At 45.9% G+C, this 27,956-nt stretch overlaps 1 protein-coding gene across 2 annotated transcripts in view; it reads right to left on the bottom strand.

Annotated features, from left to right (window-relative positions):
* TXNDC11 (thioredoxin domain containing 11) overlaps positions 1 to 26,403 on the bottom strand; it is a 60,224-nt gene extending 33,821 nt beyond the window's left edge. The window contains exons 1-5 of one of the 2 annotated variants that reach the window (XM_043560521.1): positions 25,927 to 26,403; positions 19,160 to 19,376; positions 15,568 to 15,665; positions 11,844 to 11,973; positions 1,490 to 1,583 (exon numbers count right to left, since the gene is read on the bottom strand). In XM_043560521.1, the coding sequence (XP_043416456.1) occupies positions 1,490 to 1,583; positions 11,844 to 11,973; positions 15,568 to 15,665; positions 19,160 to 19,376; positions 25,927 to 26,183 (796 nt within the window). In that variant the 5' untranslated portion in view covers positions 26,184 to 26,403. Of the gene's footprint in view, positions 1 to 1,489; positions 1,584 to 11,843; positions 11,974 to 15,567; positions 15,666 to 19,159; positions 19,377 to 25,926 lie in introns of those variants that run through there. The other variant, XM_043560522.1, reaches the window with a different exon arrangement.
* Between the last annotated feature and the right edge of the window lie 1,553 nt (positions 26,404 to 27,956).

Raw genomic sequence — 27,956 nt, 5'->3', positions numbered from 1 at the left:
ATTTTCAGTTGGGACCTCTGAAGAGCTTTCAATTCTAAGAACATTTTTGAGGATCTGCTTCTTAAGCTTTTTTATTCTGGCAGTATGTTGCTTCCAAAATTCAAACTTTCACTCACTAAGTCTTCTCAGTCACCTGAATCTGTGCAGCTCGGAATCTTTCAAGGGGACAGACACATACTCATGTGACGGCTTAATTTCCTCTTGCAGTGTCGCCCAAGATGAAAATCATGAAAACAGTAGATTCTCTGGGCACAAAACCTTAAGGCAGTGTGTATCTTAAAATGGCCAGTCATACGATTGTTCAAAGTATTCATACTCTACTATTCTAATCCCCCCCACCAAAAGAGGCAATTTAATACCCCAGTAACAGGACAGTTACGTGTTTTCGGTTGATTTACTGGGGGAAAGATGACATAACTGTCAGTCTGGTCACTCAGCAAAAAGCAACTGAAACCCCACGATGTGCCAGATGCTGAAGAAAGAACACTAAACCGAAGACACACAGGCCCTACCCTCAGAAGTCTCACGGTCTGGGGAGGAAGGCAGACGTTACACAAATCTCATAACTTCATACATGAACACAAACCATGTCCGGCACTATGAAAGAAACCAAGCGGGTAGCCAAATGAGATGGGGGGAAAGTGTGGGGTGTTTGAACTGGACCCCGAAGGGTGAACAAGAGGTCTGCTGTGTGGGGAGCTGGGCCCGAGAGGCTGGGGAGAACAGACTTCCATGTGAGGAAGAGAGGGCAAGAAAGGAGACCAGTTAAGGGCCCATTGGTCTAGTCCAGGGGGCGGGGGAAGGGGCCTGGACCAGAGTGGTAACAAAGGAGACAGACAAGGGAGCAGAACAAAGTGTACCAGACAGAGAACTGAAAGGAGGTTGTGACTGTAACAGAGGAAGAACATGGGCAATGTGAAAAGATGGCCAGGATACAATGTTTAACTTTACGAATAGGGACCTCAAGTAAGAGAGGATTCCACCAAGTAAAAGAATAGATAGGTAGGTAAGCAGGTAGGTAGGTAGATAAATAAATTTGAGAATAGTGAAACTGTCAGCAGGCTTAGGCTATAATGTGGTATGACTTTCCTACTTGTAACAACACTTCCTGAAGGAAACATATTCCTAAATCATGCTACATCCAACTGGCAATAATACAACCACTAAAAACTCTGACCAAACCTTGTACCTACACACTCAAAAAAAGATGTTATGCTATCAACTCTCAAGTACAAAACACAGACTTGCAGACACAGGATGACCAAGCCACATTTTTAAAAAGCTAAACATCTAGGAGACTCTATCTGAAACAGCATGGTATTGTGTTTGCCAATACAACACAAAACAGTGTAACCATTTAATAAAAATACAGAGAAAAGGAATCAGAACATTTTAAACACATAAACATGAAGACAACGTACACAAAAGAAGGTATCCATATACACGCATTTGCTAAAAGTACTGACGTCTAGATACGAATCGTGTTTACCTTTCTTTAATGAAAGTAACGCTGAAGTGAAGAAGGTCAAATAACCAGGAGGCTGGGGTGAGCCACTGAACTCAAAGTACCCGAGGACTCCAGGCTGTGGAAACAAGAACAGAATTGGGTGACTGACGTACGGTCGGCCACGGCGTGACGCGAATATTTTAGGACATGATGATTTGGCAAGTGCCACCTGTCGTGCCTCAGTTCTTAAAAAGCCTAAACACGTGGGGAAAGCTGGGGATAGGACTCGGCTTTCCCTCCATTTCGGCAACAAGCGGGGAAAGGACGGAGGCGCAGCTTACGGGGGGGGGGGGGGGGGGTGCGGTGTCAGAGCTGACACTTCCTTCCCTCTCCCCAAGGTCTCTCCAGCCTCTGCGGACAGTTCTCCTAGGTCCCTGGCGAGAAACCTCGCCATCAAGTTCAAGTACTCACGGCTTTTGTTTAGCATCTCCAGGCATGTCGTATCAAGGATTTCTTTGTAACCTCTCTCTGACTTCATCCTCAATCACTTCCTCTCATTCACTCCAAACATGCCTTCCCACTTACTGGACATCAGGTTCTATCTTTCAAGGTCATCCTTCCAGGGGCTCTTTCCTACCCCCCCACCCCACCCCAGAAGCCTGCCGCCCACACAACGGCAACCCTCCTGGCTCATCAGGCCGGTCTGCAGAGGGCTCGTCTCTTGCTCTCTTGCTCCTCCCCTCCTTCCTATACATGTATTGCCACCTGCTCATCCCATTTCCCTTCAGCTTCACCACAGGGCAGCCCTGCATCCTGCCAAGCCAGTTAACTGTCCAGACGTATTCTGCCTTCCAGGTCAGGACAATTTCCTCCTTGTCTGAAGGCTCTGTGGCACCCATTCTGTCTGGTGTTGTTCTAACAGCATCCATCTTAAGAGCCAAAGTGGGAAGGAGAGCCAGGCCTGGAGTCAGAAGACCTAAGCTCCAGTCTGACACTGAAGGGTCTTGGGTGGACCATTCAGCGGGAGGCCCCGGCTTCCTTCTCGGGCAAATGGGGACAACGCATCATGGGGTTACTGAGAAGAATGGGCCTGAAAGAGCACTAGGCAAATGTAGACTCCTTTTTGGCCCGAAAGCATGCTCTTAATACGTAACTGGAGCTGATCTGATCACTGGGACAAAATCAGATCCCAAAGCTAAAGGAGAAACGTTATCTGTTGGTAAAAGTTTACATCAGCATATGGTATAAAAGAGGAAATTTCTGATCTGTAGTGGAACACACGATCTTTCAAATCTAAATCACTTGCTTAGTCTCTTAACAAATGAACTGGTTTTAGAAGCTGAAAGAGAATGTTTACTTCTAACACCTAAAAAAAAAATCATAAAAATAATTTATTTTTCCAACAACTGAGGAAATCAAAAAGCAAAGTTATTGAAAACAGGATTTTCTTTTGCTTAACTCCTTCAAAATGTGTTTAACAAGCCAACCCAGAACTGGCTTAAAGGAGAATTACAGTGTTTGGGTTCCAAATGTTCCAAGCAAGGCTAGGACGGTGTAACAAGCCTTTCTACCACGCACAAAGGAAGACAAAATCCTGAGAAATTCTAGGCACTTAGTTAAAACTGGGCACAAAGGTTAACAAAAATGTAAACTGATAGAAAACAGACTCATTTAAGTTTCTTTAAATTCTGACCAATGTTCCAAACCCAAATCAAATGGAATAAATCCATTCTGCCTATTAAAAGTTTCGTGGCTAAAAATCAAATTTCACTGCTCACTAGTGTGGCCTGTGAGCATGCGCATATCTACATGCACGACACAGCTGCACACGTGGTTCTGCACACACACGCACACGTGTGCACACAGCAATGCAAGTAAGAAAAATGTGAATTCTGAGTCTTCAAGGGAAACCCAAATTAAGCCTTTAAACACGAGTAATGGTTGGACCATTAGCAGGGGTCCTGTGTAGACACCTTGACAGCGTAAAGGTTTTCTCTTGCTGATGGTGTCACTGCTGCTGTTTTCTGAGGAGCTACATAGTTCAGATGAAGGAGACTCTCTTTGCAGAAGAACTCGTAACAAAATTTTCAAGCAGTCTGACCAAGGTAATTCCATAAACAATACGAAGCACACAACCCCATAAGAAAAACTATTTTCACTTCTCATTGCCAAAGAAATGAAAATCCTAAGATTCAACAGCTACAGGAGATGATAAAAGGCTACAGAAACTGTAAAAAAAAAAAAGTAGCCACTTCGAACACGAGAAATGGGCAAAGTCGATTTCAAGTGTTACTTTTCAAGTATTCACAGTACCATTAATGGTCTGTATTAAATTTTGAAAATTGGCATGTTTCAGAATGTAACTTGAAATATTTCAAAACAAAAAAGGAAAGAAGTGAGGTGATAATTACCTGTTTATTTCTACTGCCAATTATCACTTAAACGTTACTAAACCGGCTCTGGTTGTGCTTTAAGCAAGACAAATATACCGACCACGTCCCTAGAACTTCCGTGTCTCCCAACAGCTGTCTCTGAGCCATGATTAGGTTCCTCCATGGTCCTTTCTTAAATCTGGAAAAGGGGGACTTTGGGGAACACAACATATGCACATTCACATACCAGGACCTTTCCAGATCCAGGCCCCTTGTCTGCTCAGCCGCAAATAAACCCAGGGGGCGCTACAGAGCAGACAACCCTATCCCGCCCCCCCACACCTGCAAGGCCCTTTCGGATGAGCTGGGCGAGCACATAAACCAGGCGCTGGGACACAGGCTGTCCCTTCTCACTGGATGCTGACCCACGTGTAAAGGTCTTCCGACCCCAGGTTCCCACCCCAGTGTCCCATGAGTCCGCTCCCGGGATGCTTAAGCAGCCACCACGCAAACAGTCAGAGGAACTCAGATGCCAGTGTTGTTCTTCCTTCACGTGTGCAACTCATCACAGGTTTAATCAGGACACAGGGCAGCAAAGCAGCAAGACCCCTCTGGGACCTCGTCTCCTACCAATCTCCCCTCTGCTCTGGCTCCACCAGCCTGATTTCCGCCTCAGGACCTTCGACTTACCGCGCCCGCCCTCTGGAGCACTTTCGCCAAGTTTCCTCAGGGCTGGGCCACACGCAGGCTTCACTGTGACTTTCTGCTCAAACCTCATTTCCTCAGAGAGGTCTCCTCTTCCTTCCAAAACAGCTACACCCTACCTCCCGGCCCTCGTGTCTATCCTATCCCTCTTCTTTCTTTGTCTGGGGGCACTTATCTGAAATGAACCTCGTGTGTTAGCTTCCTAGAGCTGGGGTAACAAATTACCACCCACCTGGTGGCTTAAAACAAGAGAAATGCATTCTCACAGTTCTAGACGCTGGCAGTCCAAAATCAAGGGGGTAGCAGGACCATGCCCTCCTTGGAAGCTCTAAGAATCCTTCCTTGTCTCTCTCCTAGCTTCTGGGTGGCTCCAGACGGAACTTGGCCACACCCCTCCCACGTCTGCCTGTGTCTTCACCCGGCCTTCTTGCCTGTGTCTCTGCGTCCTCTTATAAAGACACCGATTAGCGGGGTTAGGCTCCACTCTAAGTCCAAGATGATTTCATCTCGTGATCCTTAACTAATGACACCTGTAAAGTCCCTATTTCCAAATAAGGCCACGTTCTGATGTTCGGGGTTGGGGGGGGGTAGGGATTAGGGGTGGACACTACTCAACTCCCTGCACTTTGTCTGTGTTCCTGTTTGTTATCTCCGTGTTTACCCCCATGAAACAGAGGGACTCTGTCGTTTATCACTACATACCCAGCTCAGACAGTACCTGGCACGGAGCAGGCACAAAATAAACACTTGTGAACGAGTGAAAGAATGGAGACAAAAAGATAAGGGAGACAAAGCTCCTCCATTAAGTTGACAATTCAGCAAAGAATAAAATATGATGAATACCAGACTCTAACTTGACCCAGTTTGCGTGTTTTTAATTCCCTTCCATGGGGGTAGAGTATATTCAGCACCTGCTATAATGAGGTTGGAAACAGGCTATTTATAGGAGGCCAGCATATCCTTGTCAGCATACAAGAGTTCTCTACTAAGTGAACACCATTTGCAGGGTGACATAAATTTCAGCAAATGGTGCACACACCCTCTAGTGGCCATAACACTAGTTACTTCAGTGTGCTTCTAGTCCAAGGCAATTGAAATATTTCTGTACTAATGTTATTATCACACCCTGAAAATTTAAAATCGTTTCGCTCAGTGCTGTCAAACTATGAATTGATAGAGGCAGTATCTGTTAATTTGTTCAACATTCAGAGTTGACTTTTACTAACAAACAACAGGACGGCAGGTGCCAGGCATTCTACTACATTTTCTTCCAAAATACCCAGGTTTTCTCTCTCACCTGGCAATTTTCCTAACACCTGCTTCCCCCACCAAAAGATTCCTAAGATTTTCCCCATGCCACTTAAACTTAAAACAATGGTGGGGGGCGCCTGGGTGGCGCAGTCGGTTAGGCGTCCGACTTCAGCCAGGTCACGATCTCGCGGTCCGGGAGTTCGAGCCCCGCGTCGGGCTCTGGGCTGATGGCTCAGAGCCTGGAGCCTGTTTCCGATTCTGTGTCTCCCTCTCTCTCTGCCCCTCCCCCGTTCATGCTCTGTCTCTCTCTGTCCCAAAAAAATAAATAAACGTTGAAAAAAAAAATTTTTAAAAAAACAAAAAAAAACAATGGTGGTCTGCCAAAACTGCTAAGAATGAATGACAGGACATATGCTAAATCATTCATCTTAAATGGATAAATTATAGAAATTCATTAAAAATTACAAGGAAAGAGTTCTAAATAAACTGCTGGCACTGGTGGGTAGATTATAAGGCACAAATCAGATGATTCTGTCAAGGGTTTTAAAAAATAAAAAAGAAAGCATTACTGATGTAGAAGCTAGTGATACCAAAATCAAATGATACCTTAAGAAATACTAAAATTAGAACCGTGTTAGATCTAGTCTCTTTGCAAGTGACATTACCATCACTGAATCCTATTCCCTAACCACTGAACTCAAGAGCCACCAAAATGACCATGTCGTATGTGTGTCCATGCTGTCCACAAGCTATCAACTAGACTCTCCTGTCTGCATCTCAAATAGGCAGGAAGAACCCTCCAGGAAGAGGGATTCCAGTTAGTTGGAGTGAATGCAGAAAGGAGAATGTCTTAACATGGTTTGTCAATGAGAGGACTTCCAGCTCTTCTCCCTCATTGGCGAGTTTACTTCAGTTTTTAGCTACATTCATTATTTATGAGGCTGGTATGATTTATTTTATTTTACTTTATTTTTTTTAAGGAATCTCTACACTGGACATGAGGGTCAAACTCACGATCCCAACCAAGATCAAGAGCCGTGCGCTCCACCAAGTGAGTCAGCCAACTGCCCCAAGGTAGGTATGACTTTAGTGCACATCCGGGAAGAAATTCTAGACCATACCCTGCTTCAAAGTTGGGGTTACCAAAGAACACTCCCAACCCTGCAGAATAAATGCAAATGGGCCAATTAATAACAGGAAATGGTAAAACTCTGCTGCTTTAACAGGTCAATAGCCATGGCCCCATCCTTAATCAGCATTCTTAAAAAACACTCCTAAAAATGAAGGTAAGAAAGTTGAAGTCAAATTAAGAGGCCGACACCTTCACAATGTTTCTATCCTGAAAGAGAAAGGCTCAAAAATGACATAAAATAGTTAAATATCCCAAGTTTTGACCTCTAGATACATAGTCAAGTTTCAACTCCGGGACCTCAAACATTTCTTCGTATACAAGGGAGAATGTGGGGAGCAAGAAACTCTAAGCCATAGTCCAGTCTCCACTTAGGGTTAAATTACACCCTCTGTACCCCATCTTCTCAATCTGTTCAGAAGGATCTTATCATTTCTGTCTTACACGGCTATTAGGAGGATCAGAAGTAAAAGCACGTGAACACTGGAGGGCACTTACCAGGGCTAGTTTACACACTCTCGCTTGCTAATAGTGAGCTAAGTATTTTGGAATTTACAGAATATTTACAATATTCACCCTCTAATGTCTTTCTGTCATGTTCCAGAAGTTAAAGGCAAAATTATTTTCCTCAACATTGCATCTGGGCTCCGAGTCCTACTCTACAAGCAGAAAACCGGGCTTAGTGACAAACCGATTCGCACAGGTTTGAGACATCAGAGCGACATAAGCATATACACATACGGTCAGGATGCGTACAATATAATAAAAGTTTACATTCAAAGTTGTTAACTTCAGAATATCATCACTTCCCAAGGAATAAATACTAATGGCACAATTTTGTGTCGGTCCAAACTACTCACGAATATCTGGATTAGAGACAAACTTACAATTAATCAATATCATTTATCTAAAGAGGGGAAACTACCAAATGCATTCCTACAACATGTCACGAACACACCTAGAGACATAAGCAAAAAGCAAACAAACCCCAGAAGTACCACAGAAACATTCATGATTCAGCCTAATTCGGATATACTCAAATTTAAACACACTTGATACTGAAATCCCTATTAATAAAAAATATAAATTAGGAGATAAGGGTTTTGATAAAATTATCTTTCATTAGTAAGATTTCTTTATTTATTTATTTTTTTAATTTTTTTCAACGTTTTTTATTTATTCTTGGGACAGAGAGAGACAGAGCATGAACGGGGGAGGGGCAGAGAGAGAGGGAGACACAGAATCGGAAACAGGCTCCAGGCTCTGAGCCATCAGCCCAGAGCCTGATGCGGGGCTCAAACTCACGGACCGCGAGATCGTGACCTGGCTGAAGTCGGACGCTTAACCGACTGCACCACCCAGGCACCCCAGTAAGATTTCTTTAAATTAGCAAGATCCTTAAGATATTTACGAGGCATGCTTTTGGGGGAGGTGCACCAACAATGTGAATAAAAGGTCGAGTATCAGGGAAAGCTCTACTGATGACAATACAAGTCATTCCTGGGGCGCCTGGGTGTCTCAGTCGGTTGGGCATCTGACTCTTGATTTTGGCTCAAATCATGATCCCAGGGTCATGAGAGTGACCCTGTGTCAGGCTCTGCACTGAGCGTGGAGCCTGCTCAAAGATTCTCTCTCCCCGCCCCCCACCTGTCTCCCCTGCTCATGTGTGCTCTAAAATTTAAAAAAACAAAAAAACCACCATATATACACACACACACACACATACGTACGTATGTATGTATACATATGTGTATATGTATGTATACATATGTATATATGTGTGTGTGTACGTGTATACGTATATATGTATAGGTATATATATATATATAATTTCTGTCTCTAATCTTCCACAGATAACACTCCAGAATTTTCTAGTCAAGGCACTGCTTTATTTTCATATGCTCTCTGCCCTGTTATACGCGGATAAACTTGGAACAATCAGATGGTGGCATTCTGTGTGCTACATGAAAAAAAAGATGTGTTTTTACTAATACCTGTGAGACACTGAAGGCCTTCTTCGGAAAAACAGTAATTGAAAACAGAGGTTCTCAACTGAGGGGACACCCCAGGGGACATATAGCAATGCCTGGCTATTTTTGGTTGTCACAGCTAAGGAGGGAAGGGAGTGCTACTGGTATCTAGTAGGTGGAGGCCAAGAATGCTGCTAAACATTCTGGAAATCATGGGATAGCCCCCACCCCCAAACACAGAATCACCTGACTCCAAGCGTCAATCAAGCTGAGGTTGAGAAACCTTAACTGAGAGGAACATCCAAAAGTATATGGTGCTCTGGAGTGGGGCCTCCAAAAATCCCTGTATCCTTCCTCTCTCTACTCAACTCTCAAAGCCATGACAGTGGCTTCATTTCTGGATCTAGAATTGTGCCGTTGTGCTATCTTATAGACAGCGTGTATGAAACCCAGACCACATCTATGCAGTGCTGGTACGTCTCACAAGTTGAATGGTTTCACGAGTCCTGTGCTGAGCCTGACTCCTGAATTCTTCCACCATTGATCAAATATTGTCTCTTGCCAACCAGTCAATTTCACCTCAGTGAGAAGCAGCCCAGTGACAAAGATGAGACCAACATAATAAAAGCAATCTACCACTTCGGGAGGAAGCGTTTTCAAGGCCGGCAGAAACCACACAGGGCCCCATTCTGGTCCTGTTTGAAAGGCAAGCTAATCATCATTGGACATCATTCTAACTAAGTGGGCTGCCGGAACACAGCCTTGAGTAATGTCGCCGGCACGTCAGTGCATCTGATGTGGACTCCGTCAAACTCGGAGCGTCATCTCTGAAAGCACCGCTGAAAAGCAGATTCAGAGAACGCGGAGGCTAAAGGTTAAGGAATCAATCAGCCTTGCTGCTGTCACTATGAGGGACTTGTCTCTCTCCTGCAGAGCCAACCACAGACACATTAGAGAGGTAATAAATACAACAAGATGAGAAAGAACACTGATACAGATGTTCAAAGGCATGGTCTGAAAAATACTTCCCAACCAATAATGGATGAACCTTCTTCTGCCTGCCTCTTTCCAGCCTCTAAACTTCACCCGGCCAAGACCGGAGGGATTATCTGAGCCAATTCACTTAACTCAGAGATGAGAAATCTGCGTAAAACTCAGAAATCAGAGACCGCAAATGTCAGGGCTACAACGCAGGCCTCTAGCAATCCTTCCTTATCATGTGATCCCTGCTAAGAACTGGCTCCCAACTTTCCGGATACAAATCTCCAACAGGGCATTTGAAGATAATGAAGCCGCCTCTTGGTGCTCTTATTACAAGGCTAAATGATATCAACTTTTTCCATATTGTGTGTGTGTGTGTGTGTGTGTGTGTGTGTGTGTGTGTGTGCCACAGCTCCTCTGGCATTCTGCTTTACTTTTGAGGAGAGACTGAATGAAAATGGAAAGAAAAAAAAGAAGGTTGTGTTCTGTAAAATCCCTACAGAGCCTACCTGAAGGAAAACCTCTTTGCCCCTGCAAACAAAAGATTTCTTATGTAAGTAGGGAGCTCCAGCAAGTACCATGCACATGGGGGGTTCTCTCAAATAGTGCTGAATATCCAGGATTTTTCCATGATGTCATTTCTACTGCTAAATTTTCGTTTCTTGGGACTACATCCACTAGGCATTTTCATGTCTTACGTAAGTCCGGTTTATAGATGAAAACATGGAGACTTAAAGAAGTTAAGTAGCCCACAGGCCACATAGCTAACAAGTGACAGAGCTCGGTGTCCTAAGTCACCATTTGGCTGTACTGCCTCCGTGCCTCTGTCATCCACTGCAAATCTACATGAAAACCCACTTCCCACACAATTCTTACACCTAATTGTCCTTGTTACACCAAAGGACTAGGCCCAGGTGCCCTGCCTCCCGGTATGGTTCCCGCCCACCAGCGTGCCTGGGAAGAACGAGAGCCAAGCCCACCAAGGGCATAGAAATCTATCCAGTGTCCATGTAAGGTCAAGGGCACATTCGCACTAATTCACATCTGGGAACTTACAGGCTCAGTACCTAGATATTAACACCGCCGCCCAGGAAATCTACCCACGGTTAACAACACATCAAAGAGGGTTGCTAACATGACTGAAAAAGCTGTGAGGTCCCAGTAAAAGAAATTCATGTCCAGTCTACAGAAAACCTCCCTAACGCAAAAGGTAAAATCCAACCCAGTCACAATTAGTAAATCCCTCAGTGAGGTCTGGATTCATAGGGTTTATCGCTCAGGTACTTATGGTCCTGATTTTGTTTTACCTAAGGATCATTTTTACTTTCTATACCCAAATGTGATTTACACTTGTTCCAGTGAATATTTTTGTGGAACTATTCTTATAATCTACTGAGATTATTTTAAGCTTTGTACCGGCCTCTGAAATAATAAGCTGTCCTGAACACACACTGAAGATCCTACGAAAATGATTTACCACGGGATGAAGCTGGCAATGGGAAAGCAGCAGAGAACCATGTTAGGAAACTTTCTGTTAACAAGGCCTTGAAACAGTTATGCACTTTATAAAACAGAAAGGCACATATTCGTAGGTTTTTTTAAAGCTAAACTACAACTAACACAAAAAAACAAGGAGTTCACAGTAACATGCCATGAGAGTCAAATAAAATGTTTAGACATTTGCAGTGCATAAAAATTGTAATTTAATTCTTATATCCTCTAAATTCATCACAAGACAAATTGAAAATTGCTGGCAATTCCCAAATGAAAAATTCACAAGGTTTTACAAGTGTTCTATTCCCTTAAAACTCACTTGGCCAAACCATCCCTATAATCAAGTATCTCAAAAAGCATTTAAGTGGAGCTGATCTATAATGCGATCTTTTCAATGCTGAAAATCAGGAGGTATAAAAAACCCTTCTAATGTACACAATCCAACACCACCCGGTGAAGCCTTGGGGACGGGAGGAGATATGAAAGACAAGTACCTCGTGGTTTGAGAGAAAATCTAGTAACTCTGATTGAGATGGGATGTAGAGAAGTGGTTTCATCACCCGGCGGACAAACTTCTCAATGTAACCAGCACTCATGGGGCCTTTGTATTCGATTGGTCCAAAACTAGTACCAAAAAAATAAAAAAAAATAACAAATAAAAATAATACACCATGCATTAGACCTGTTACGTGTAACTGAAATCATCAACACCACAACACGAAAATGTCTCGCTTTAGGATCCTGACTGCTTCACAGGGGAGTAGCCTTCTGTGTCCCAGCAGGTGAAAGGAGGGCCAACCAAGCATTTCATGAGAGGAGAGGTACAAACAGCCACTGCCCTTCTATGAGCTTAATTCAACTGCAAATGGAATTTCAAAGCAGAGAACATTCATTCATTCTAGCCTAGCCTCTAGAAAAGAAAAGAAAAAAAAATCCCCAAACAATATGCCTAAAAAAAACAAAACCAAACAGAGAGGCAATCCTGGAAACCGACCAAAACTGCTAAAGGATTCCAGGATCTTAAGTACGTAATTCAGCAAGCAGAATTTACTTTTACACATCACTCTTACGTTTTTTTATTGTTTATTTATTTTTGAGAGAAAGACAGAGAGAGAGAGACAGAGAGCGCGCGAGAGCATGAGTGGGGGAGGGGCAGAGACAGAGGGAGACAAGAGAATCCAAAGCAGGCTCCAGGCTCTGAGCCGTCAGCACAGAGCCCGAAGTGGGGCTTGAGCCCATGAGCCATGACGCCAAGAGCTGAGCGCAACTCAGAGGCTCAATCGAATGAACCACCCAGGCACCCCTTACACATCACTCTTAAATAAGAAACAAGGTACGCAGTTGGCCCTTGACCTACTAAAATGTACTTATTAAATATTCCCACAGGCACTTACACAAGGGATCACTAAATCACCTTAAGCCTATTAAAGTTTTATTGCAACAAAATAAGATAATGTGAAGGGACACAGCCAGGGACCTGCAAAAATGGTCTTATTTTCCTTTCCAGCTGTGCTGAGGGATGCCCAGGAATTGGATTTAGCATTGCTAAGCAATAATACCAACATTCAGTTATCCTTCTAAGCTAATCAGAGTCCTCACATGGCTTTCTTCAATCTTGCACAATACAGACATTCCTCAAATATAACTGAAGGGTATGTGGCGGGGAAGTGGAGTAAGGTGAAATTCAACAACTCCATAACCATTCTTCTGTCCACACAGAAACTGACATTATGCTTCCTGTTCATTGCAGCGATAAACAGTCAAGAATTACATAAATGCTGCGAGATCCCAAGAGTAAATGGTTATGTAAATGAACACACACACATAATGTGATGCGATGACCACAATTCCTCAGTGTGTACTGCAAAAGATGAGGCCAAACAAAAGAATGTTAGCATGAAAAAGGTAAAAACAGCATTCTACATGCACAGCTGGGAGACAGAGTTAACAGTTCTATCAATTCAAGACTTGTAACTAACTTAAGCTCAAAAATTACCACCGCCACGACCCCATCGGCTGCCAACAATGCTTAATTTAAAGAAAGAAATCGAAAAATCTTCTGATAATTTATTTTCTTCCGCAAAAAGGGGCCAAAAATCTGGAAACCTCATCTACTCAGGCAAACAGGCTCCGGGAGTGTTGCTATAAGGATCCCAGTGACTTGTGAAAGCGGAGGGAACCTCGGAATGCAGGACGCACAGTGCATTTTACCAACACGCCATCACTGCCACGACCACAGGACAAGCTGGTCTAGGGCTGCAGGGCCTTGGGGAGACTGTTTTAAGAAACGACTCCCTGCTTCAGAGCCTTTAAAAAACTTTCCTCCTCACTGGTATCAACACACGCCAAAAAATGAAATCCACTTAAGCAAAACAGAAAGTCTACTAATTTCTTCAAGCAGCTACTACGACACTAGTTTAGCCGTTACAAAAACAGCAACAACAAAAATACAAACTGCAACGTCCTGCCCAGTGACGGGGCCTAAGTGCCACGTGTGCAAGCGCTATTAACCAAAACAACCTCAAGTCTACTGACTGGTCACAAGAGAGCTTGGGTGAAGAAACGCATTCGTTCACATGCGTTATGTATAAAACAGAGGGCTTTTTAGGCATTTCTGTGCCTGAGCACCACCTTCTGTTTCAGGTACACTGGGAATGGTGGATACTGAAATGAGTCGGACGAGGTCTGAACTAATTTAAACAAGTAACACTCAACAGGCGAAGAGGAGGGGCCACACTTCGAGGGCAGCGCAACCTCGAATCCCTCATCAGGAAAATGAGAAGGCTGCACTAGATGCTTCTAAGGTTCTCTGCGTGGCCTTGCACTCTTTCTATAAATCTAAGAAAACAGGGTAAGACAATACACTGCACAGCCATACGGCCCCAAATGGTATTTTGCACTGTGTTCAAGGGAACTCTCCTGATTGCAATATCACATCAAGCTAAGCCCACCTCTGGGCAGCTGGCGTGCTTACCTAGAGTTGCAAGGCCTATCCTCCTCGCTAGGCACCTGGGCCCTATTTCCTAGCCCCCCGAAAAAGAAATGCAGGGACCTTCGCAGGGCAAACTTACTGATCCCATTACAGAGCACAGAGCTTTTACGTCTTCAAATCTAACATTACGACATGAGAAGGATTCTTCTATGTAGAATAGACTTTGAAGGTGGAGACGGGGTAAAAAAGTGCATTTTTGCTCAAGTATTATTTACCAGCTCCTAACAAACAACAGTTCTACGAGCCACACAACATTTTGTACTGGAAACGTGAAGTGTGATGGAGCATGACAGTCCGCAAGTGATACTTTGATGATGTCTGTCATAAATCCCCACTGACGGAAACCCAAGAAGTTCAGACAGAGGAGGGAAAAATGCAGCATAAAAAGAAAAGCTCTTTTACTAATGAAAGCTTCCGTGCCCATTTTACCTTCATTAACAAACTTCAAGCCAACTACACTGAAGCCCTCCCCTTTCTTCAAACTCCTTCAAGTCAGATTTAAGACATTATTTAACACACACGGCAAGGTCTGGGCAGTACTCCAAACTCAAACACCAGTATTTGTGCAGCATAATAAACTGACTCCCTAAGTGGGATACAGACTAAAGGCAGCCTCTTGTTACTTCGGGCTAGATGAATGCACTGGGGGACAAAATCTATGAAAACCTTTTAGGGTTTCAAAGCTCTCTGGGTTTCAGTATTAAGGGCACAGGATTGAGGACTCGTAGTAATTTTCGTCCCACTTGAAAAGATGCTACGACTCCTTCCTGACTATGCTATGTTGCCAGGTAGCAGGGTAAGGACTTCTGTGTATTCTCACACAATAAAATACTTGTAGGTTATCCGCGATATACAGCCACACAATGGGGTGCCAGAATTATCAAAAACAATGCTGTAGACTATGTAATGGCATGACAAGATTTTCACAAAAGCAAGAAAAAGCAGTTTAGAAAATACTATCACTACATGACCCCCCTTTTTTTTTTATTAAAAAAAAAAAAAGAGGGTGGGTATGTAGAGTCACAAGAAGATATAAATCAAAACACACAGAGATTATGTAAGGTTGATAAAATATCCAGAACCTTTAACTGATGTAGTTTTGTTTCTCTGTATTTTCTCAATTCCCCACAGTGAATATCTAATACTTTTAAACAGAAAAAAGAATTTGCTTTGGAACTTAATTGGAATTAGAAATCAAAATCTGAAAACTAGTTAACAGTTCTTACCTCCGATGATACAGATGTATTACAGGGAAATGAAAGAAGTGCTTCTGTCTTCTGCATTTCCCCTGGTTCCACCAACAGTTAATTGCCACAAACAACACCTGCAGAGCCAAAAAAGGTTTCAAATGACTATGAATAACAACTGAAAAATTACCAAGATTTTAAAGATAAAATTATAGAAATGGAACCATTCCTCTCTGAAACACAAAGTATGAAAAAAAATTATTTTGAGTATTCAAAGAAGATCATCATTTACCTCTGCAATTAAAAAGAAAGACTCTCCTCTATGTGTCTAGCTCAGACGCTAGCATTTTAGTAGCATTTTATAGTTTAGCCCAAGAGGGAAATGGTTTCATTTGAAACCTAAAAAATATTTTTCATGTTTATTATTGAGAGAGGGAGAGACAGAGAGAGATAGAAGGTGAGCGAGAGAAGGAGGGAGACAGAATCCGAAGCAGGCTGCAGGCTCTGAGCTGTCAGCACAGCGCTGGACACGGGGCTCGAACTCACAAGCCTTGAGATCATAACCTGGGCCGAAGTCGGACGCTTAGCTGACTGAGCCACCCAGGAGCCTGGATTTGCTTTGAATTCTAAAGTGAATGAGCAAGCATTACACTAAAACTCAGTAGAAAGAAAGACAGGTCTTTTGATAGTCAAACTGAGGGTATGAGAAGGAAAAAAAAAAAATACCTGCAAATAAAACATCGCTAAAGCCAAAGGACCGTTATTAATGGCTATATTAAACACGAATAATGATAACAGATGATTAAGGCATGCTCTGAAATGGAATATTACACAGCAAAAGTATGAGTTAAATACATATTTATAGGTAGATGCTGCAGTATTTAAATCTCCAATCTACTTTGAAACGTCCCCAAACCAAGATGAGTTAATAGATTAGAGCAGAGTTTCTCAGCTTTTGCACTGCGGCTATTTTGGCCTTCTGTCGTTAGGAGGGTCTGTGTTACGTGCATTTCTGTTGTGCGGGGCCGTCCCCCACGCTGGGGGCGCCATGTCCGGGAGTAACCTGGCCTCTACCCACCCCAGGCCAGCAGCTCCCCCTCCAGAGCAGCGGTAACCAAAAATGGCCCCAAACCCTGGCTCACGGTTCTCTGGGGGAGAAAACTTCTTCCAGTTGAGAACCACTGACTAGAGGAGTAATAAGATGAATGAATACATGATAAAACAAGCACAATAAAATGTGAATAACAAAACTCTCGTGGCAGGTATATATAAACTCCTTCATCTTTGCTACGTGAAGAAATTTTCATAAGAACATCGAAAAAATATGAAAACTACAAATGAAAACTCACTTTCAAATGCCTTCCTTGTACTTACTAAGTAGCAGTATCGCTCTAAACTCTGTAGAGGCTCTATGGAGCCATTTACGGAAAAGAAAAGCAACAAAATCTTTACTTAAGGGGACATCTTTTTTACTCAAAAATAGGGCACACTCTACCACATTTGCTAATTTTACTAAGCGGTATGGCTTAAAAGATTTTTTGCCTGTTTCCAAGAATAAACCCCCTCCTTCTCCCTAGTGAGAACACAGAATAACCTAAGCTCTCCATTTGGAAGGAGCTGGGAAAAAAAAAAAATGTGAAAAAAGCAGTGCCCATTAGTTGTGGATGGCACCATCACCTCCGCCACTTGTCATGTGATCTCTAGCCGAGCGGGCCACCGTGGAGGTGTGAGGTCCCGCTTCCGACAACAGGGACGTGAGTGCCAGCCCCAGGGCTGCCGGGAGAAAGCACAGAGCCCGGCACACCAGAACGCCGTGCCCACCGTCACTCGGAAGGACGGTTAGACGGCAAATAACCGACACCCTGGAACACAGTACATTCTCCCCGTGTTCCCCACATGTTCTCTAATTTCAGAAAACTTGGGGAAGGCCTGGGGAACACCTGCCTCCCAGGGCTCCAGTAGAGTTCCTGTTTCCTCCCTGGAAGGGTCTACCAGGTTATTTGAATTTTTTTTTTTTTTTTTTTGAAGTGAGCTCTACTGCCCAACGTGGGGCTTGAACTCATGACCCTAAGAATAAGAGTCACTTGCTGTGCCAACTGAGCCAGCCAGGTGCAGCTCTTACTAGCCATTTTTCAAGGGGGAGGAGAGTAAAGGGAGCACAGGGAATTGACTGATCCCCTGGGTCCCAAGTCAGAGCACAGAATCACACCCCTGAGAATCCATGTCATTGGAAACAGAAGTACAATGAAGAGCTAGATTTAAACAGTGCTTTGCACCACATTCAGGGATATATATAACGGCTTGAAAGGCTTTGCCAGGCCGGGCAAAAAGCCTCACCAGCATTTATAACACTGTTACTAAGAAGAACCAACCCAGAGTTCCAAAGAAACTTGGGACCCCAGCTGCCTGCAGGAGTCACCTCAGATCAGTGGTTCCCAGCAGCCGCCTCTCAGAAATCTGTAGGAGGCTCGCTCTCTGGCTTGTTGCAATGACCCAGATGCTGCAGGGCATGTGTGGGCAGGGGCTGCAATGACCCAGATGCTGCAGGGCATGTGTGGGCAGGGGTTGCCCTAGGGGTACGTCTGGGATGATGTTGCGTCATCCCGGAGCAGCTTTAAACGTCCAAACGATGTGGGGGGAAAACCCGTTTATCACTCAAGCCTAGGACCAAACTCCTTTTTATATGTGAATCCACATTATGGTTTTTGTATTCACCCAATTTCTCCGGAAGGCAACACCTATATAAATACAGGGCAGCAAAGACTGGTTCCGGACCTTACCAAGAGTTGTTCACCACTTAGGAAACTCGAATCACCGTAAGCAGAGCCCCTCCGGTAACGGAGTTTCTGACACACCACACCTTTATGAGTCTGCATTTCCAATCGCCCACCCGCAGTCGTACCACATAAACGGACAGAGACTACCTTGCCTGAGCGTTTACATACGGAAACACACATGGGCTAGTTATACATTATTTTGGCCTCCCCCACCTTTATGCTGTGATTAGTGTACTGAGTATCTTGAAATCATATGTGCAGGGAAATTTTATCACCTATGAATTCCTTTTCAGGACAGAAAAAAAATGGCACATCACAAAATGCTTGTTGCATAAATGGCAACGGGGACCCACTGAGTCGAAAACCACTGCCACAAAGAGGACTCACGGGCCCATATATCCCTCGTGTCTGAGCCCAAAGGTGACCTTCATTAAGTATCTGTTGCATATGGCTCTCTGGTCCAAGTATTTTTTTTTTTTTCAAGTATTTTTAAATACTGCTACGTAGTACTCATGACACATAAATTTGTCTTAGGGTAAACAACTAATCAAATACCAAAAGGAGAGTCAACTACGTCTTCCAGCACTGAAACCAAACAGCATGGGCCCCTTCGGTGAGCACTGAGCTGTGCTACAGGGAAATGCACCTTCGGCTTCCTCTCCGGCCGCTACCCACCTATGACCCTCCCAGCCAGAAATCCTGTTTGTTTGCAGAAGCCTTCACGATGGATGAAGCGAGGCTCCGGGCCCTCACCCGGGCTAACTCAGCCAGCGGGGCAACGTGTGCCTCTGTGGGAACGACCCGCCCAGCACACGGTCACTCGATTCGACTCTCGGGTTCAACGTCAGCATTACCTGGTCCGACAGCTGACTCGCTGCTTGCTCAATCTCCGACCTGGCAGCAATGGACTGTCCGCACCACGGAGCGTAGAAAAACAGCAGCACCACCTCTGAATCCCGGCGAACGTGCTCTGCGTAGTCCAGCTGCCCCTGGAAGAGGTCAAGAACCGGAGACCTCGAGGAGAAAAAGCTGACAGGTGGCTTTGCTGGTATTATCACATCTTTTGCTCGACTAGAAAAGAGCAAACACAGACAAGATCGCTAGGTTTATCTTCTTCTGAGGACAGCTTCATGTGGAAGGAGAACAGAGCTTAACAGACAAATCTCTGGCGTAAGGAAAAGGAGTTCCCAAACCACTGTCCTGGAGTAAAAAATATTCTGTGCTAAGGCGATACTTAGCTGAGAGAAAGCAAGCAAGACATGAACGATAAGCTGAAAACGCCTTTCTAATATTGTCTCCCCCGATGTGGGATGGAAAGGCAGCAGACAAGGAGGATGTCTTGGAATAACCTATATTCTTCCCTCCCACACCCCAAACACTCCATCCTCGGCTCTCTGTGGCAGGAGCCACAACGTCAGAACAACCAGCGAGCTGGCTCAGAACTAAGGGGAGGGAGCACACGCGGGCTACCGCTACTAAGATTTGTATGGCAAATTCTTACATCAACTGAACTTCGAGAAAACATTAAGTTTCTTAGCTGGAGTTGGCCTGTACTTATCCAGGGCATTCTGGCAGAAGTAATACATATTGGGAAGCATCACTATAATGGAGTTGGGGGGCCAGATGGGGGGAGCCAGCACCTCTCCAGGTCAATTACAGGGCAAATGATCAATTACAGACTCCAACAGGAGAATCCTCAACAGGAAAAGAAATAGGGACCCCAAGAGGAAAAGACAGAACACCTACTACCCAAAACTGACCACTTCATCAGCGATGAGCCAATGAAAAACTGTCATCCCCCTGAACTCTTGCTTCTCTCCAATTTACTTTCATTCACAACAACCCCTCCCGATTTCCTCTTTCTCCATAAAATAATGTTCCTCTCCTTTGTATGTGGGACTTGCCTACGGCCTGCCAGAGCTTGTATGTCCCAGATTACAGTTCTCTGCTGTTCCTGAATAAACCCACTTTTCTGGTAAAGTAACTTAAAAAAAAAATTTTTTTTAATGCTTATTTATTCTTGAGAGAGACAGAGGGTGAGTAGGGGAGGGGCAGAGAGAGAGAGGGAGACACAGAATCTGAAGCAGGCTCCAGGCTCCAAGCTGTCAGCATAGAGCCCGACGCGGGGCCTGAACTCACAAACCACAATGATCATGACCTGAGCTGAAGTCAAACACTTAACTGACTGAGCCACCACAGTATCATGATCCCAGGGCTAGTAATGATGAACAACAAAGTAACAGCCCATTTTAACTGGACACCAGGCTTCCTGAATCCCTGAGGTTCTCAAAAGGGAGAGATCAAGAGGAGACAGGAAAAACTGAGTGATCTGAAGTCACAGAGCCGCCACGACTTTTCCCATCAAGACAAAAACGGTCTTGGCAGAGGCTGCATATCCCACCATGTGAAAGGAGCCTAGGAACACCTTGAGCTGTTCACACATCTGCACTAACATGGCATAAAACCATAATGGTGGTGTAGCCAAGAAACCAACAGAATAAAAATGGGACCCGAGAAAATACTCCATTAACCCAAAAAGCAGAAGGATCAAGAAACGAACAAAAATGGAAAACAAATAGCCAGAAAGTAGACTTATTTCCAACAATATCCATCATTCCATTAAACATAAAAGGACTAAACCATCCAGTTAAGAGGAAGAGAATGCCAGACTGGATAATGAAGCAAGACCCACCGTAAGAACTGAAACAGGGGCGCCTGGGTGGCTCAGTTGGTTGTGTCCAACTTCAGCTCAGGCCATGATAGCACAGTTTGTGGGTTCGAGCCCCATGCATCCGGCTCCAGAGGGACAGAGCAGAGACTGTTTGGGGTTCTCTCCCTCACACACACGTGCACACACACGCTCTCTAAAAAATAAATAAGCAAAACTTAAAAAAAAAAAAAAGAACTGAAACATACTATAATTGGATGAGTCTCAAAATAAGTACACCAAATGAAAGAAGCAAGACACTAAAGAATACGAACGACATTAATGCATTTATACGTTTCCAGAAAGGACACGTTCTGGGGAGAAGGAAATCTTACGCGTCTCAACTGAAAGCATGGAGGTAGTTAAACTTATGTCATCAACCTGTACGTGTCACATGTGTAATTCCACTGAGTGTAACATACACCACAATGAAGCTGGTGAGGAAAAAAGCTTGGCCGCTGTGCCCCCTCGTCAGCAAGGCTCACTCTGACAACTGAAGCGGGAGCCCTGACTTCTCTCAGCTCCCTCTTCGTTGTCTTTATACCCCTCACCACAATCGGTAACTTACTTCTTTTACCGATTACTTATCTACTCTACCACGTCATTAACTGCATGAGGGCAAGAACCCTATCTTTTCCACTGGTAGATCCTCACGATTTATAGCGCCTGGTACTCTGAAGTTCAATAATTTGTGAAATGAACAAACCCACCCTACTCACCTCACCTGAACATACACAAAAGGAAATTAAATATAAAACCCATACAGATAGACATTATGAAGAACACTCAGAACCCAAGTACCAGAGGCCCATGTGTTTTACTAGGGACGATCCTAAGGGCCACATCCTTAAGTTCTAACTTCACAGATGTGTCCAAATGAACCTGATGATCTGGTTTCTCAGAACACAGCAGAGGAGCAGGAAGGAAGAACGAGGAGGGAAGCGCTGCCAGCTCTGAGACATGCAGCAGACAGACAGGTATTTAGAAGCAAAAAAGAAAGTGTCAACACCCAAGACCCAGACTCCTCTAAGAGTCTTGGGTCATACAGCACAAGGGAAGGAACCCACACCTTCCTCTGCATCGAGAAGTTGTTAGCTTCCTGAATTAACAAGACAGATTTAAAATTACTACTTCCCTATTTTAGCCAAAAACTATCAATATCCTAAAGGAGTGGTAGTACCAAAGAGCAAATCCCCTATTTACTCACTCAAACTAACGTTTCAACCCAGCAGTCAGGGAGCTTAGGCAAAATGTCTTTATAACCTGAAAAACTCGGTCACTTACCCAGTAATTAAAAAAATGCTCATCAAGCACATGTTGTTTACACTTCAGAAACTGCACTACAGGTACCAAGGCTATAGCAGAGGGCGTAATAACATCCTCAAGGGACTTACTTTCTCGAGGAAGGAGACAGGCCGACAACCAAACACATAAGCAACAGACAAAAAGATCACGGCTGCGTGGAAAATGGACAGGGTGATTTGGCAGGTGACAGGGCATCTTTTAAGCTGAGACCCGAAAAACAGGCAATCATGCAAAGAGATGACGGAGGCCCTGTGTGTGACACATTATTAAAAGCCCCCAAGTTCCCCTCCTTGGAAGTCCTTTTCTACTATTCAAACTGGGTGCAGAGTGTGAAATGACGCAATCTGAGGAAAAACGTAGGTCTGTGACAGCCAGACAAAGGGCACTGACGAACTCAGTATTACTGCACCGCGTGCTCAGAGCAGGTCCTAGACTAAGTCAGCCAGGTAAACACGTGGCCCATCAAAAGGGAAACATTAACCAGGGAAGAGAAACATCTGCCTCTGCTCCACCAGAAAGGTTGACAAGCTTCCATTTAACTCTTAAGTTCGCTACACATTTTTGAGACACTGTATCTAGATCAAAGATTTCCTGCAGCTTTGAAGGCTAGTAAGTAGTCTCAGGTACAAAAGACTCCAGAGCTGCTTGCAAACAAAACAGGCAGGCTGCAGCTCCCAAGTTTTAGAAGAAATACACACACCCCTACACCTCCATCCAAAGAGGACCTGAAGCAGCTTTGAAATTAGAAAATGTGATAAAGCAAAATGAATATACGCACAAGTACATATATAGATACAGACACACAACTTTTTTCCCTCCAAAACCAGGGTGAAAGGAAAGAGAGCAGGATGAAGGTATGGAGATCCACTGCAGAGAAAGGCAGGTAAATAAAGATTAAAGGGGCCTAGGGGGCTCAGTCGGTTTGAGAATCTGATTCTTGGTTTCAGCTCAGGTCATGATCCCAGGGTCATGGGGTGGAGCCTGCTTAAGATTCTCTCTCTCTCTCTCTCTCTCTCTCTCTCTCTGCCCCTCTCCCCCGTTCAAGTGTGCTCTCTCTCTTCCTCTTAAAAAAAAAAAAAGATTTAAGGCCCCCCAAAATGCACAATTATTGTGTTTCAATGCCCAACCTTATTTTTTTTTTTTTAACGTTGAGAAAGACAGCGAGCAAGGGACAGAGAAAGAGGGGTACAGAGAGTCCCAAGCAGGCTCCGCGCAGACAGGGGCAAGCCCGATGTGAGCCTCCAGCTCAGAAACTATGAGATCATGACCTGAGCCAAAGTCGGACGCTCAACTGACTAAGACACCCACGCGCCCTTAAATCAACCTTTTTTATGTGATCTGGTTTGAAGTCAGCTAAGCCACCAACACTGACAAGGGCTGTCACTGATCTTAAGCCTGGAGCTATTAATGAAAATAAAATTTTTTTAAATCCTACTCTCCCGGAAACCTCTGTCTTCATTAACGCAAAAATCTTAAAAGTAAAATAGAAAAAGGGGACCAGACACGTTGGTGTATGTAATAGATGATGACACCCTTCAATCAAACGAGACTGTCCAAAATCAATCTCAGCCTACTGAATGACGGTCCAGATTTGCCAGCAGCAGAGCAAAGCTGGACAGGCAAGCAGCCATTCACCGCTCCCTCCTAGCCTGAAGCAGGAAGGGACCTTGCTCTGCCTGCTCCAGTAACTCGATTTACACAATTCCTGCTTCCCCAAATCTCAAAGGACCTTCTTAGCCATTTCAAGTCAGGTTCTTTCAGAACAAACACTAAGCATTCTTTCTACAGATGAACAAGCGGTAAGCTTCCCACCCTGGAGAGGGGGAACCTCTCTTCCTACTCTGAACCCACGTGACACCTTGTCACTTCACGATGTATAATACTTCATCCATTTTCCTTTGCACAGCTTGTGATGAAGAGCAAGGTTAAGAGCCTAGAACTGACAACGAAGGATTCAAATTCCAGATCAGTCACTTAATGGGGGGGTGGGGGGTGATTTTGGGCAAGTCTGTAACCGGACCAAAGCTCAATTTCTTCATCTATCAGTTGGAAGCAAAAAAAATATACCCAGGCTTTACTGAGGATTGAGATTTAAAGGGTCCAGGCCAGGCTCTCAGATTATGCGTTGAATGAATACATGCACTGATGTTCGCTACAGTTCTCGAGGAGGCAATTTTGTTCCCCAGGGGACACTTGGCAACGTCTGGAGACAGTGCCGGTTATCATACCTAGGGCTGCGTGCTACTGGCATTTAGTAGCTACAAGCCAGGCTACTGCTGGGCACTAACATGGACAGGACGGCCCCCTTCGCCCAGCGGGCAGCATAGCACCTGGCACTTGGCAAATGTTCAAGGGCGGTTATAATCTACTCTCTTTCCACCAAAATTCCCAAGCCTCTGATGCCTCTCTGACAACGGGGGCCACATACTATGCAGAACATACTCAGTACAAATGCTCCAAGGGGAAATCTTCCTCTTAGCTAATATGCCAGTCAGTTGCAACCGAGACTTCTACAATGGAAGTCCCAGGAGATAATACTGAAGACTTGGGAGACCAAAAGTACTCCTGAAATTTGTTTTATTTTTTTTAAGTTTACTTTTTTGAGAGCGAGCGATTGCCCAAGCGGGGGAGGGCTGAGAAAGGGACAGAGAATCCCAAGCAGGCTCTGCGCTGTCAGCACGGATGTGGGGCTCGAACTCAGGAATCGGGAACCCTGAGGTCGTGACTTGATCCGAAAGCAGATACTTAACTGAGCCACCCAGACGCCCCCAACACTCCTGAAATTTGAATTAACATTTGTACCTGCGTCCCTTCCCCCAAAACCAGCACATAAACTTTTAATTCTTCCTGTTCACTGTGCTCCAGCCTCCTCGGGCTTTCCTTCCAGTTCCAGGAAAACACCAGCTGGCCCGCGCTTTGCACTTGCGCTCCCTCTAGCTCGGACACTCTTCCCCCAAATCTTCCCAATGCTGGCCCCTTCCTCCTTCCTGTATGAGCTTCCTGGTCGCTCCGTCGCGAAGGCCTATCTGCCCCACCCTCGTATCCCTTCTATTATTGCCTGCACAGCACTTCCAAAAGTCCTTCAAAATGCCATGAAGTTGTTTTCTGCCTGTCCCACCCACTGGAAAGGAGAGTGTGATTTTTTTATCGCCAACGCTCCCCCGGATGAGCGCTCCCCGCACGGCACGTGTGGATAAATAATCTTTAGATCGATGGATGCACGAATTCTCCAAGGGCTCCAACAGCTGTGAATCATCACACGCGACGCACAAGGGCAACAAAATGCGTGTTAAATGAGGGCCCTACAGCCTGGGCAGAAGTGGCAGGTGCATAACCCCCACAGGTGACGAGCAGCTCAGAAGCTGGCGCACTTCCCTCGCTGCTAAATCGGGAGGAAGGGGCCCCGGGCAGCGCCCGAAAACCTCTCCCGGTGGCTGGCTGGCTGGCTGGCGGGCGGGCGGGAGGGCCAGGTGGCGGGCTCGGCTGCAGGCTGGGGAGAGTCGAGCCCGTCGCTGCACGCGAAGGCCGCGACGACCCCCGACCCTGCGGGCCCGGAGCGGGTCCTGCGCCGCCGCCGGGCCGGGGCCCCGGGGACGCGGGCCGCCTCACCTGCAGGTAAACTTGAGGGCGACGAGCAGCGCGCAGCCGAGCGCCACGGCCCCGCAGAGCAGCTCGGGCCGCCGGCGCGCCATGAGGGAGGCGCCGCGCAGCCCGCGGCGGAGCCGGCCCGCCGAGGACGCTCCGGCCGGGGCCGGGCTGAAGGAGCCGGAGCCCGCGGAGCCGCCGCCGCCGCCGCCACCCTCGTCCTCGGCGTCGTCGCTGCTGCTGCTGCTGTTGCCGCCGCCGCGGCCTCCGCATTCCGACATTACATGCTCCCTGTCGCCGGCTTTATACCGCCGCCGCCGCTTCGGGCCACAGGGCCCGGCCCGGCCCGTCGCTCCCCAATCCCGCAGTTCGCCGCGCCCGCTAACCCGGACCCTCCACGTCAGCCCCGCCGCCGTCGCGAAGCCCGCCCCCGCGCAGGCGGCTCCGCCCCCGCCCGCGGAGCCTGCGCGGACGCCGGCACCTCCCGGCGGACCCCGCCCCCCCCCGCTGACGGAGTCTGCGCGCACGCCGGCCCCGCCTGACAGCCCCGCCCCCGATCGAGCCACGCCCCTCGCCCGCGGAGCCTGCGCAGACGGCCTCCCCGCAAGTGCCACCTGCGGCCCGGCGGTCTTCCCACAGGCCCCGCCCTCCGTCCGCGGAGTCTGCGCAGTCGCGGGTCGAGCGTCTTTCCAGTCCTCACCGGGATCCGCTCACTGCGCCTGCAGGCAGCCACCGGCCGTCGGGGCTCCCAGCTCGGCCTGCCGCATTTTAGGTGCCATAATGACGACGGCATTCGTGCCCGCGAGTCCGTACAGGCTCCGGGGACATAGGTACCGTTCATTATCTCCGCCGTATTGAAAGAAAATACGGGCAGAGATGAGAAGTGTCCAAGGACCCAGGAGTGAGGCGGGCAGGAGAGGTCACTCGGCCTCGGTTTGCAAGTCTGTAAAGTGGGGGTAATAGGAGTGCCTCTCTGACAGGGTTGTTTTGAGGATCAATGGGATTTATGGAAAATGGCAGGCCCATAGTGAGGTCTTATTCTTAGTTACTGTAGTCTCTCAGTGTCCATGACCTGCCTCAATTAAGCCTACTATCATCCCTTGCACCACAGCCCTTGGGGGAGGGTGCGTGCCGCCTGTACTAGCTTCACAGATGGGAAGAAAAACCGAGGCTTGGAAGAGTCACTTGCCTGAGGCGGCAAAGCTACTAGGTGAGCAATTCAGACTCAGAGGCAGCCCCCACCCCCACCCCCAAGAAGCTGCTCCAGCGACCCACTGCTGACTCTCAACACTTCCCTGACTCTGAAGGTTAGGTCCTTTCTGAATACGTTTTGGGATTATAAAGGACAAGCCAGGGGATGAGATGGGATGGAGTCGTTTCCATGAGGGAGAGGGACAAATGCATATGGCACTAATCATTAAACAGCTCTGGGGGCCGTAGATCTCTGTAAATGACTACAAACTAGGCAAATAAAAGGCAGAGGGAACAAAGCAGTTATGATTGCAGGCAAAACACAAACAAAAAGCATGGCTCAGACCCAGCAGTTAGGGTGAGACCTCCCCTCTGCCACAGGGCAGCTGTGTGAGCCTTGGGTCTGGTTTCCAGGGATATAAAATGTGGCCACCAGTGGCTACCTTGCTAGGGGCCCAGGACATTCAGCGTGTCCACCACTGAGGCCCGAAACGTTGGTAACTTATTTACATGTACCATTTTACTATTTGTCTTGTATCTCTCCTTTTGTTCGCTCTTCCTTTTGTATTAAGTGGATGTTTGCTAGTATATTAATTCCTTTAATGATTTTTTTTAATGTTTACTTATTTTGAGAGAGGCGGAGAGAGAGAATCCCAAGACTCTGGTCTCCATCCTATGAACTGTGAGATGATGACCTGAGCCAAAATCAAGAGTCAAATGTCACCCGGGCGCCCTTCCTTTAATGATTTTAAACCTTTTTGTTGTTGTTCTATCCTTAGCAGTTGCTCTGGGGATCGCTGTATACATTTTTTTCAGAATTTCAGAATTTCTACTTGAGATTTCTACTAGCTTAATTCCAGGAA

The sequence above is a fragment of the Prionailurus bengalensis genome, chromosome E3 (assembly GCF_016509475.1).
Source record: "Prionailurus bengalensis isolate Pbe53 chromosome E3, Fcat_Pben_1.1_paternal_pri, whole genome shotgun sequence".
Taxonomy (NCBI): Eukaryota; Metazoa; Chordata; class Mammalia; order Carnivora; family Felidae; genus Prionailurus; species Prionailurus bengalensis.
The sequence above is the reverse complement of the archived record's forward strand: the minus strand, read 5'-3'. Positions and strand labels throughout refer to the sequence as shown.